The sequence below is a fragment of the Pocillopora damicornis genome, chromosome 11 (genome assembly GCF_964200805.1).
Source record: "Pocillopora damicornis chromosome 11, jaPocDami1.2, whole genome shotgun sequence".
NCBI classification, from domain to species: Eukaryota; Metazoa; Cnidaria; class Anthozoa; order Scleractinia; family Pocilloporidae; genus Pocillopora; species Pocillopora damicornis.
The window spans coordinates 17,664,625-17,678,588 of record NC_142680.1 but is presented as its reverse complement, the minus strand read 5'-3'; the positions used below and the strand labels follow the sequence as shown (position 1 = coordinate 17,678,588).

Sequence of the window (13,964 nt, the reverse complement as noted above, 5' to 3'; positions counted from 1 at the left end):
CTTTTTACGTTATGATTTACGAACCGATCATTTGCTCAGAATTTTCCTTTTCGAATGCATAATCACTGTACATATAGAATATTTGTTTCACTCTATCTTCATTTTCTTTTCCTTCAGATTACGCCTGATTAATACAAGTCTGACGACTCCCAGAAAATATAACTTTGTCCATGGAAAGCAAAGTGCTTGTCGGATTGTCTGCTTTACTGCTTGTCTCACTTCTCTGACTTTCCAGTAGTAAAGAAACGGGTTCAAAGTGGAGTTAATACATTAAATAGTTGCAATTTCATTAATAACGACCACATGAGAAGAATACGTTTTTCTATAAGTCATCTCAAGCAGCATTATAAATTTTGGTAAATAACAAACAGCTAATGCTAACTGCACCCACAGTGCACTACTCACTGCCTTCTTGTATCTTGCCATGTTCAGAGCAGTTGCATGGCTTGGCTGTTGTTGAACATGATTTTGCTCTTGAGCCTGATGGTGTCTAAGAGGGTAAAATATCTTTGTGTACGAGGCGATTAAGATCACCGAGCATGACGGTATCACTATAATACTACACCAAATGCTTAGACGAGTATGCGAAATGTAAAATGATGCATCGGCAACAGGTAAAATCCCAAACGTAGCTGTTATGATGCATGTGCGCCTTAAAGTTAAAAATATTTGAATATTCTAAAAATTATTACTTTTGGGCTTTAGAGTGATCGGCAAATAAGGACCATTTATTGCAGTCACAAGTATTTGGAATAAAATTTTAATTTGAAAGTTCAACGAAAATTTTTTGGACTAGAATTGAAGTCACGCTTCCTGTCAAACAAACAATAACACAAGAAAAGAACCTATTGATTCCGTATTTCCTGTTTTTCCGCAATGTAGTGTGTACTGACTATGCGTTTCGAATCTTCCTATTAGAATGTTCAATACGTGTTAATTGTATCTTACTGTTTTCTTGCCTTTAAATTTTCTCTCTGAAAAACGATTTATTCGAGAAAGAAAGACATCTTAGAAACCGCGACGGTCAATTTCCTGCTTTTTTTTTTTTTTGTACTCTGTTAGGGACGACTGAATCCCCTCCCCCTCTCAGTTCCGTGTTGGAAACCATGTGATCCCGCAAAATCATTCTCAGATTGTACTAGATTCTCCTTTTTCCTAGAATTAATTTTAAAATTTTACGCATCTGGAGTCATGGAGACATTTGTTCCCAGGAAGTATAAATGATCTCCTACTGCACAACTAAAACTCCCACCGCAATCTCTGTATATTACAAGGACATACCTCTCAGATAAAAGTCAAAACCGTCATCATCTCCGAACATATAAAGTTATTCAAAGTTACTCAGTAGACGTAGATCCCGAGCAATTTCAAACGATGTCTCATTGATGTCTCGTTATTGAAAAACATCTAGAAACTAATTCTCTTCCCTTCGCGTCTGACAAGGACGCATATGAACTGAAACAAGTGAAAAATATAAAGTAACTAAGCGAACAAACCGTTCATCCAATTCTCATCTTTGTCAACTTTCCTAACTTCTTCGATGTCTCTCATGGCTTTTTATCCTTTCTCTTTCAAGGCTGAAACATATTCCCTTCTAAAAAAGTTCATGTCATTCAATTCTTATAAATCGTGCCCTTACAATCAGGAGCACTCTAGCCCACGATAGTGCGTAGTTATTGTATGGCTTACTTGATCAATTTTAAAAACCTGGAACGAGCAGAAGATAGCATGGGAGTCCGCAGAGGCCCTGCCATATTGTTCCGGCTTTCGATTTGTCTTTTTGCCGACAGGGTTAGAACACTAAACAATGGCACTGTGTTTTTATTTGATATTTATCAGCATAACTAGGCAAACACTAAAGTATTTAGAACACAATAGATGCTGAAAAATCCGGTTTTTTTTCAATTCATCTTCTTTTCCCTTTCCCTTCAAATTACGCGTTAATACAAGTCTGACGACTCCGAGAAAATACATCCAAGTCCATGGAAAGTAAAGTTCTTGTCAGATTGTCTGCTTTACTGCTTGTCTCGCTTCTCAGACTTTCCAGCGGTAAAGAAACGGGTTCAAAGTGGAGTTAAAATACATTCATTTCATATTATTGTAATTCCATTAACAACGACTACATTTGAAGAACAAGTTTTTTTATAAGTCATCACGACCAGCATTGTAAATTTTGGTACATGACAAACAACTAATCAAACCATAAACGATTTCCAATTGCATAACTAAAACTCCCATTGCAGTCTTTACACATTACACGGAAAAACCTCCAAGATAAAAGTCAAAACCGCTATAATTTCCAAACAAATAAAACACTTATAAAGTTATTCGAGGTTATTCGGTGGACTTAGATCCCAAGCAATTTCAAACAATGTCTCATTGCTGTCTCGTTAATTTACAACATCTAGAAGCTATTTTCTCTTCCTTTGGCGTCTGACAAGGAAGCAAAGGAAGTGCATCAGGTGATAAATATAAAGTAACTAAACCAACACACCGTCCATCCATTTTTCATCTTGATTAACTTTCCTAACTTCTACAATATCTCTCATTTGCTATTTACCCTTTCTCTTTCAAGGCTAAGACATATTCCAATCTAAAACAGTTTATTTCAGTATTTTTATCAGTATCCAGATACTTCAGTTTTTGCCTATTTTTCTTATAAATGTCAAATCAAAACACAGTACCATTGTTTAGTATTCTAACCCCGTAATTTCGTTCAATTCTCACAAATCGTGTGCTTATAATCAGTGACAATTTAGCCCAAAATAGCGCGTAGACATTATATGGGTTACTTGATCAATAATAAAAACACGGAATGAGCAGAAGACAGCTTTAGCATTTGGCAAGAAAATAAACGACGAGTTCACAGAGGCCCTGCCATACAGTATATCAGAGGAAAGTCAAACAGATAGCACCTCTCGGCATCTGGGTGATATTAATTCTACCTTTCAATTTTCTTTTTGCCGACAAGGTCAAAATACTATACAATGGTATTGTGTTTTTATTTTTTTGCATGAATTGGCAAACACCAAAGCATCTAGAACACACAGTTTGTTGTCTTAGTTACTTTATATTTTTCACCTGACACAGAGAATCCAATGCTTAAAAGATACACGTGCGCTTTAAAGTTACTATTTGCCTGTATCTCATTCCCAACGAAAGAGCGAGAAGTTTGTCCACGCTTATGGCCGTCAACGCCAACAAAGACACCCCACATTATGCAATGTTTGATATGTAGACTGCGTCCTTTGCGTATTGACTAAGACTCCAATGTTCGTGGACCAAGGACATCCAATAAGTAGCAGTGAGAGGCTGGTTAACAGACCAACCAACAGATTGGTTGTTGCCAGAAAAGGATACAATAGTTTAGACGCTGGATGAAGGGAAGTTTCCTTGTTAAGGGCAACAAGGATGAGGGAATTCCCAAGAAATGCTGTGATGGAGAGGAAAATGTTAACTGCTGAGAAATAAATCCATTGTTTTTGTAACCCAAACATGGGTCAGCGTAATGACGAATGGTACAGCGTACACACAAATGGTGTAGCGTTGCGTGAAATGGCTCAGCGTAATGTAGAATGGTTCCGTGAAATGGCTCGGCGAAATGTCGCATGGTACAGCGTACACACGTCTTTGCAGAACATCAGATGCTCTAGCAGAACATTCAATTGCTTAGCATTACATAAAATATATCGATGTTGTGGCGAATTGTCGAGCTTGTTTATGGCGTGACGTGAAGACAATCTCGCCGAAACCACCAAAAATACAAACCGCAAATAGAACAGCGATCTGCTGGAGGCATGACGTCATTGAAAGTGAACAATATCGCGAAACCATCACGTGGTGTTGTGGCTGTAGTTTCTACCACAGTTTGCACGCGTTGGTGAGCCTGAATATGTTTATAGTATTAAGTAGAGTTATGACGTGAATAAAATGTCGATTGTCGAGCTCTATTTTTTTTTTTTTTTTGGAGTCACACTTACCTTTCAATGAGAGTTCAACTTCAAAGACTCTTTGAACATTGCAGGATTAGGTGAGAAGTTGGATTTTGTGTGTACCTTGGACGCCATGGTAAGAAAACTGATATCCTTAATCTGTTTTGATATTTTTCAATCAAAGTGATATCGGAATGCTTTAATTGGTGTGCCAGACGATAAAAGCAACTCCAAAAAAAAGGTCGCTTTGGCAAACACCATATGTTTGATAAACGCTTTCATGAACGACAACGAATAAATGCAATATCGGCAGGGAAAAGAAAAAAAGAGAAACTTACCGAATTGGCTCTGCTTTACGGCAAGGCGAAGTAAAGACTCTTCAACACAGCAGCTACACGATGTGATGGTTTCATCATTCTATTTAATTTTTTTGTTTCAAGGCTGAAACATATTATTCCCTTCTAAAAAAAAAGTACAGTTCGTTCAATTGTTATAAATCGTGTGCTTATAATCAAGAGAAGTTTCCTTCATAATAGTGCGTAGTTATTACATGGTTCACTAGATCAATTTCAAAAACATGAAATAAGCAGAGGACAGCATTGGCATTGGACATGAAAACAAGCAGCGAGTTTCCAGAGGCCCTGTCATACAGTATATTTGGTTAAAGTGAAACAGATAGCACCTTTCGGCATCTGGGTGATATGAATTCTGCTTTCAATTTGTCTTTCTGTCACAGTGTTCTGGGTATACAGAACAGGTGCAAAGTGTTTCTTAACTAAACCATCATAACCTTAGAAAACCATTTCAATGTTTATTCATTATTATATATTATATTGGAATATTGAAGCAATTCTTATTTTTTTTTAAATATGTAACTTTTTCGTTTTTGAGTCACTCAGAAAAAAATTGTTATGGGCTTTCAAGTGATCAGTAAATAAGGACCATTTATTGCAGTCATAATTATTTAAAATGAAAGTCTAATTTGAAATTAAAATGAGATTTATTTGTCTAGAGGTCTCGCTTTTATTTGCAATCATGTAATAACGCGAGAAAATATCCTATAATTAAATTCCATATTTCTTTTTCTCCTGCAATATAATTTTGTATGTACCGACCACTCGTTTCGAATTTTCCTTTGAATATATCTGTGTCAATTTTTCCTCAATTTTTCCTATCCTTCAAAGTTTCTTTCGGACAAACGATCTATCCTCAAAAGAAAGCCATCTATTCTTAGAAACTGCGACGGTCAATTTCCTGCGTTTTTAAGACTATATACATAAACAATAGAACCCTTATGCGTTAGTCTCCCCGTGGTACTCTGTTAGCGACGGCTGACCCTCCTCAGTTCCGTATTGGAAACCATATGATCCCCCAAAATTTTCCTCAGATTCTACTTGATTCTCTTAGTTCTTAGAGTAAATTTTAGAATTTCACGCATCTGGAATCGAAGAGAAATTTGTTCCCGCAAAGCATACATGATCTCCAATTTGATGACAAAAACTTCCACCGCAATCTTTGCATATTACACGGAAATATTTCTCAGATAAAAGTCAAAACCGTTAAAAATATCTAATTAATGAAACCAACATACCGTTCATCCAATTTTCATCTTTATTAACTTTCCTAACTTCTACGATATCTCCCATTCACTATTTACCTTTTCTCTTTCAAGGCTGAAACATATTCCTATCAAAAACAGTTCATTTCGTTCAATTCTCATAAATCGTGCGCATATAATCAGGAGTAGTTTAGTCTACAGTAGTGCGTTGTTGTTCTATGGCTCATTAGATCAATTTTAAAAACATGGAATAAGCAGAAAACGGCCTTAGGATTTAGCGAGAAAACACGCAGCGAGTTCGACAATGGTACTGTGTTTTTATGTGATATTTATTAGCATAATTAGGCAAACACTAAAGCATCTAAAACACAGCAGATGCTGAAAAATCGTGTTTGTTTCATTCGATATTCCTTTCTTTTCCTTTCAAATTACGGCTTATTAACGACCCTTAGAAAATATATCTAAGTCCATGGAAAGCAAAGTGCTTGTCGGATTGTCTGCTTTACTGCTTGTCTCACTTCTCTGATTCTCCAGCAGTAAAGGAACGGGTTTAAAGTGGAGTTAAAATATACTAAAACGGATGCAATTACATCAATAACGACTAAACGAGAAGAATAAGTTTTGCTATGATTGATAACAACCAGTATTATAAATTTTGGTAGATAACAAATAGCCAATGCTAACTGCACCCACAGTGCACTGCTTAGTGCCTTCCTGTATCTTTCCATGTTCAGAGCAGTTTCTTGGCTCGGCTGTTGTTGAACATGATTTTGTACTTGAGCCTGATGATGTCTAAGAGTGCGAAATATCTTTGTGTACGAGGCAATTGAGATCACTGAGCATAACGCTATACCTATAATACTATACCAACGGATTATTCGAGAGTGTGAAATGGAAATTGATCCAGCGCCGACGGGTAAGATCCAAAACGTAGCTGCAATGATGTAAGTGCGCTTTAAAGTTACTATTAGTCTGTATCTTATTCCCAACAACAGAGCGAGAAGTCTGTCCACGCTTATGGCCTTCAACGTAAACAAAGACACTCCACATAATGCATAGCTTGATATGTAGATTGCGTCCATTGCATGTTGACAAATACTCCAGTGTTTGTGAACTACGGACATCCAATAAGTAGCTGCGAGAGGTTGGGTAGAAAGACCAACCAACAGATCAGTTGTTGCCAGACAACGATACAAGAGTTTGGACGGTGGATGGAGGGAAGATTCCTTGTTGAGGGCAACAAGAATTAGGAAATTCCCAAGAAATGCTGTGATGGAGAGGAAAATGTTAAGTACTGAGAAAAAAATCGATTGTTGTTGTAACCCAACTAACAAGGAGGAGGAGCATAGCGATACTTCATATGTTTCCGTCTGTGTTCCACCCTCTGTTGAGCTTGTCGTTGCAATCATGGTGCAGCTCTTAGAACGGTTTTTCTCCTTTCGCTACGGTTCTTCGGAACTGCTGGGAACACGGGATAATACTTCTTCACAGTAACCACCTAGCCAAGAAACAGTGAAATCTTATTTTCGTCTATATCATCCACTCTAAAAACCTCCTCAATGCATCCAACTTATATTAAATTGGTTGAACGAACTGGCAGTCGAGACAATTAGTTAACAATGCATATAGACCTTTCTTGAAATTTGGAGGATGTGCCTTGCATCAATTAACCTCCCAACCCCATATGCTGTCCATCTGGTCGATAGATTTCATACAAGAACGCATTTTAAATAAGAGCTGGTAAAAATTTTAAGGTTAAGGACAACCGTTAGTTCCACATTAAAAAAAATAAAATAAAAATAATAATAAAACAAAAAAAAACATACAAACTTTTCCGTAGATGAATATATAAAAAATGCCCCGGAACGGTAAATCTAAATTGATTTTGAGGATATTTGGCGATCCGCAAAATTACGTTCCCCGCTCAAAAATCGCGTTGAATAAAACACTGCGAAAGTTTGTTATTTTCAGCCAAATTAGAAACTACAAAAGGGAATCAATTGCAAGTATCCAGAGCACATTCTTTGTTTTAGGACCTACTCGGAGCATCTATCGACAAATCGCCCACCGGCTTTTTACTTCCTCTTTGTTAAACTATAGAGAAGATGGCAAACGGGAATAATAAAACTCAAATTATTTCTTTCCTTCATTCCTTTCTGTCCTGCCAGTAGAGCATCCCCCCTCCGGCTGATGCTTCACTGATGAAACTAGTAGTCATGTAGAGAGGACCTAATCTTTTTCGTACAAAGCATAGACTTTCTCCATCCGCAAAAATAAAAACTCCCACGAAATGTTCACGCCACACGAAAAACAGTCTTGAAAGAAATTCAGAAACAATCATTATTCCGACCACCTTTAACTGACAACTAAAATTAATCTAGGACCTTTGATATCAAGAAATTTGAGGAAAATGTTTGACGTTTCGTTTCGTTATTTGAAAATATCCCGCAATTATTTTCTCTTGCTGTCGCAACTGATCAGAATTTATAAAAAGAACCATCTTCCCCAATTTCTCTCAGTCTCATTCGAACGGTCGCTGGTTGTGATCTTAAATTATTCTCTTGCATTGTCTTCGTTTTTAATTTTCTTTATGTCATCAACTCTAAAATCTTCCTCAGTGCATCCTGCATCAGTGCATCGTTTCAAACTGGTTGAGGGAACCCTCTAACGGAATTAAACCCCCTAAAAGGTGTTTCTCGGGCTGATAAATTTTATTCAAGAATGCATTTAAAATAAGAGCTAATAAAACTCTAAAGGATGAAGACATCCGTTAGTTTGTTATTTTTTGATAAACCTCTCTGTAGATACAAAAATAGGAATTGGCCTGGAACGGTATACCTGAATTAATTTTCAGGATATTTGTCGATCCGCAAACGACGTTCCCGCTGAAAAATCGCATTCAATAAAAAAATTGCGAAAGTCTGTTATCTTTTGCCAAGTTATAAGCTACGAAAGTGAATGAATTGCAAGTATCCAGAGTACATTCTTTGTCCTCGGACACACTCGAAAAATCTATCGACCAATCGCCTACCAGTTGTTTACCTCCTCTTTATAAAACTATGGCGAAGACGGAAGAAGGAAAAAATAAAAAATGAAATTATCTATTTCCTACCTTTCTGACCCTTCGGTAGTACATTCGCCCTCAGCCTGATGTTTCACTGACGAAACTGTCCGTCACGTAGAGACGTACTAAATATTTTTCCCACAAAGCACAAATTGTCTCCATCTGCAAATATAAATCTCTCACAAAATGTTCATGCCACACGAAAAATAGTCTTGAATTAAATTGAAAACAGTTATAATTCCGAAAACATTTCACTGACAACTGAAAAATTAATCTATGGCCTTAGATATCAAGAAATTTGAATTTTAAATTAAAGTTTCGTTTCGTTATTAGAAAACATCCCTTAGTTATTTTCTGTTCTTGTCGCATCTAATAAGAATTTATAAAAGGAACCATAACAGGTGAAAACTGCTACTTAATTAAACCATCACACTCTTAAATAGCCATTTCAATGTTTATTCAATATTCCATCCTCCATAATTTCTCTCAGTCTTATTCCAACGGCAGCTAGTTGTGATCTTAAACTCTCTTCTCTGCTTCCTAAATTTAAAATACTCGATAGTTATCGCATTTAACTGACAATTGAAAATTAATCTATGGACGTAGATGTCAAGAAATTTTTAAAAATAAAGTTTTGTTTTTTTTTTTTGTTATTTAAAAACATGCTTAATTGAGAATCAGAATTTACAAAGGAACCATGAAAAGTGCAAAACTAAACTAACTGACTACCCCCCCCCCCTTTCCCCTCTTAGTTAAGCATTGGAAGCCATATGATTCTCCAAAATCTTCCTCAGATTCTCCTAGATCTTAGAATAAATTTTAGAATTTTACGCATCTGGAATCGGAACGACATATGTTTCTGCAAAGTATTAATGATCCCCATTTGCACAAGAAAAAACTCCCACCGTAATCTTTGCATATTACACGGAAATACCTCTGAGATAAAAGTCACAACCGTTAAAATCTCCGAACATATCAATTTATTCAAAATTATTCGGTGGACTTAGATTCCTAGTAATTTCAGACAATATCTTATTGATATCTCGTTATTGAAAAACATCTACGAGCTAGTTTCTCTTCCTTTCGCTTCTGACAAGAACCTGAAGGAATTGCAACAGGTAATAAATGTAAAGTAACTAAACCAACAAACCGTCGATTTAAATTTCCATCTTTATAAACTTTCCTAACATCTACAATATCTCGCATTCGCTATGTACCCTTTCTCTCTCAAGGCTGAGACATATTCCCATCTAAAAGAGTTAATTTCGTTCAATTCTTATAAATCGTGCGCTTATAATCAGGAGCAGTTCAGTCCACAATAGCGCGTAGTTATTATATGGTTCACTACATCAATTTTAAAACACGAAATAATCAGGAGATAGCATTAGTATTTGACATGAAAAAAGCAGCGAGTTCACAGAGGCCCTGCCATAAAGTATGTCGGAGGAAAGTCAAACAGATAGCACCTCTCGGCATCTGGGTGATGTTAGTTCTGCCCGTTTCAATTTATCTTTTAGCCGACGGGGTTAGATTTCTAAACAATGGTATGGTGTTTTTATGTGATATTTATCAGCATAAATAGGCAAACATTAAGGCATCTAGAACACAGCAGATGCTGAAAAATTATTTTTGTTTCATTCTATCTTTTTTTCTCAGTCCCTTCAAATTACGCCTGATTAATGCAAGTTTGACTATTCCGTGAAATTATATCTAACTCCGTGGAAAGCAAAATGCTTGTCGGATTGTCTGCTTTACTGCTTTTCTCACTTCTCTGACTCTCCAGCAGTAAAGAAACGGGTTCAAAGTGGAATTGGAATATAATATAATACATGCAACTCCATCGATGACGACTACATGTAAAGAATAAGTTTTTCTATAATTGATCATAAGCAGCGATATAAATTTTGGTACATAACAAACAGCTAATGCTAACTGCACCCACAGTGCACTGTTTGCTGCCTTCCTGTATCTTGCCATGTTCAGAGCAGTTGTTTGGCTCGACTGTTGTTGAACATGATCTTGTACTCGAGCCTGATGATGTCTAAGAGTGCGAAAAATCTTTGTGTACGAGGCGATCGATATCACCGAGCATGACGGTACAAAAATAATAGTACACCAAATAACTATTCGATGATGTGAAATGTAAAATGATCCAGCGGCGACGGATAAAATCCAAAAAGTAGCTGTAATGATACATGTGCGCTTTAAAGTTACTATTTGTCTGTTTCTTATTCCCAACAACAGAGCGAGAAGTCTATCCACGCTTATGGCCGTCAACGTCCACAAAGACACCCCACATAACGCATAGCTTGATATGAAGGCTGCGTCCTTTGCGTATCGACAAAGACTCCATTCTTCGTAAACCAAGGACATCCAATAAGTTGCAGCGAGAGGCTGGCTTACGAGACCAACCAACAGATCAGTTGTTGCCAGACAACGATACAAGAGTTTAGATGGTGGATGAAGGGAAGTTTCCTTGCTAAGGGCAACAAGGATGAAGGAATTCCCAAGAAATGCTGTGATGGAGAGGAAAATGTTAACTGCTGAGAAAGCAATCGATTGTTTTTGTTGTAACCCAGCTATCAAGGAGGGAGAGCATAGCAATACTTGATATGCTTCAGTCTGTGTTCCACCCTCTGTTGAGTTTGTCGTCGAAATCATAGTGCAGCACTTAGAACGGTTTTCCTCCCTTCGGTACAGTTTTTGGAATTACTGAGAAAACGACATAATACTTCTTCACAGCAACCACCTGGCCATGAAACAGTTAAATCTTATTTTTCTTTATATCATCCACGCTAAAAACTTCCTCAATACATCCTACTTGTTTTAAATTGGTTGAACGAACGGTCAGTCCAGACAATTAGATAACAATACATATACACCTTTCTTGGAATTTAGAGGGTGTGCCTGACATCAATTAAGCCCCCAAACCCATTTAGTGTCCATCTGGTGGATAAATTTCACTCAAGAACGCATTTTAGATAAGAGCTGATAAAAATTTTAAGGTTAAAGACAACTGTTAGTTTAATATTAAAAGAAAAAACCTTTCTGTAGATAAACACATAGAAATTGCTCCGGAACGGTATACGTACATTGATTTTGAGGATAATTGTCGATCTGCAAAATTACATTCCCTCTGAAAAATCGGGTTCAATAAAACATTGCGAAAGTCTGTTATCTTCAGCCAAATGATAATCTACAGAAGTGAATCAATTGCAAGTATCCAGAGCACATTCTGTGTTTTCCGACTTAATCGGAACATCTATCGACTAATGGCCTACCAGCTTTTTACCTTCTCTTTGTAAAACTATACAGAAGTTGGAATATTGAAAAAAAAAAACAAAAAGAAAAAAAGGAAATAATAAAAAATGCAAATTATTTATTTCCTTCCTTCCTTCCTTTCTGTCCTTTCAGTTGAATATCCTTGCTCAGGCTGACGAGACTGTCAGTCATATAGGGACTGAGATGATTTTTTCCCACAATGTACGAATTGTCTCCATCCGCAAAAATAAAACTCCCGCAAAATGTTCATGCCACGCGAAAAACATTCTTAAAATAAATTCAAAACAGTTATTATTCCGAACACAATTAACTGACAGCTTAAAATTAATGTTTGGCCGTATATTTCAAGAAATTTGAAAAAAAAAATGTTTGTCGTTTCGTTTCGTTATTTGAAAATATCCCGCATTTATTTTCTCTTCTTGTCGCATCTGATCAGAATTTATAACAGGAACCATAGCAGGTGCAAAATGTTACTTAACTAAACTATCACACCCTTGGAAAGCCATCTCGATATTCCTTCATTATTCCATCCTCTTTAATTTCTCTGTCTCATTCGAACGGCAGCTGGTTGGGATCTTAAATTCTTTTCTTACATTGTCTTCGTTTGTTTAAATTTAAAGTTTCTCAAGCAAACGCTGAAAAGCCGAAATTGATCGATATACGGTTATGAATTTCCAAAATGCATCGGAAGTTTGATTCATACTCTGAAGTTAAATACTGGATGGAAGACATGCCTATTAAAATGTCAAATATTAGAATATTCAAGAAATTATTACTTTCTTTTTCTTTGGAATTTGCATCTCTCTGTTTTTGAGTCACTCAAAAAAATATTTTGGGCTTTTTAGTGATCGGCAAATAAGGACCTTTCATTGCAGTCACAACTATTTAAAAATAAATTTTAATTGCAAATTTGAACTAAAATCATTTAACTAAAGGTCTCGCTTCTTTTGCAAACATATAATAACACGAGAAAATACCCATATTTAAATTACGTTTTTTTTTTCTTCTGCGACATGACTTGATGTGTACCGACCATTCGTTTTGAATTTTCCTTTTATATGTTTAACATGTGTCGCTTTTATCTCATTTTTTCTTACCCTTCAAAGTTTCTTTCGGACAAACGATGTATCCTTAAAGGAAACCTATCTTAGAAACCGCAACGGTCAATTTCCGGCGTTTTTAAGACTACATAAACAATAGAACCTCTATTTTCAGTCACCCCGTTGTATTCTGTCAGCGACGACTGACCACCCCCCCATCCCCCCCCCCCCCACTTGGTTCCGCATTGGAACTCATATGATTCTCCAAAATCTTCCTCAGATTCTCCTAGATCTTAGAATAAATTTTAGAATTTTACGCATCTGGAATCAGAAAGACATTTGTTTCCGCAAATCTTTAATGATCCCCAATTGCAAAACAAAAATTCCCACCGTAATCTTTGCATATTACACGGAAATACCTCTGAGATAAAGGTCACAACCGTTAAAATCTCCGAACACATCAATTTATTCAAAATTATTCGGTGGACTTAGATTCCTAGTAATTTTAGACAATCTCTCATTGACATCTCTTTATTGAAAAGCACCTACAAGCTATGTTCTCTTCCTTTCGCTTCAGACAAGAACCTGAAGGAACTGCAACAGTTAATAAATGTAAGGTAACTAAACCAAGAAACCGTCCATCCAATTTTCATCTTTATAAACTTTCCCAATTTCTACAATATCTCGCATTCGCTATTTACCCTTTCTCTCTCAAGGCTGAGATATATTCCCATCTAAAAGAGTTAATTTCGTTCAATTCTTATAAATCGTGCACTTATAATCAGGAGCAGTTCAATGCACAATCGCGCGTAGTTATTATGTGGTTCACTACATCAATTTTAAAACATGAAATAATCAGAAGATAGCCTAAGTATTTCACATGAAAAAAAGCAGCGAGTTCGCAAAGGCCCTGCCATATAGTATGTCGGAGGAAAGTCAAACCGATAGCACCTCTCGGCATCTGGGTGATGTTAATTATGCCCGTTTCAATTTGTCTTTTAGCCGACGGGGTTAGATTTTTAAACAATGGTACGGTGTTTTTATTTGGTATTTATCAACATAAATAGGCAAACATTAAAGCATTTAGA

At 36.5% G+C, this 13,964-nt stretch overlaps 3 protein-coding genes across 3 annotated transcripts in view; all 3 read right to left on the bottom strand.

Moving 5' to 3' along the window:
* Positions 1-13,964, bottom strand: part of LOC149037896 (melanocyte-stimulating hormone receptor-like) — a 100,802-nt gene that overhangs the window by 71,073 nt on the left and 15,765 nt on the right. The window lies entirely within an intron of this gene.
* LOC149037899 (melanocyte-stimulating hormone receptor-like) lies at positions 5,521-6,899 on the bottom strand. The gene has a single exon (XM_089186539.1). It carries the CDS (start codon positions 6,897-6,899, stop codon positions 5,952-5,954), a length of 948 nt encoding a protein of 315 aa, XP_089042665.1. The 3' UTR covers positions 5,521-5,951.
* LOC149037898 (melanocyte-stimulating hormone receptor-like) lies at positions 9,512-12,427 on the bottom strand. The gene has a single exon (XM_089186538.1). The coding sequence runs from the start codon at positions 11,213-11,215 to the stop codon at positions 10,265-10,267; it is 951 nt and encodes a 316-aa protein (XP_089042664.1). The 5' UTR covers positions 11,216-12,427; the 3' UTR covers positions 9,512-10,264.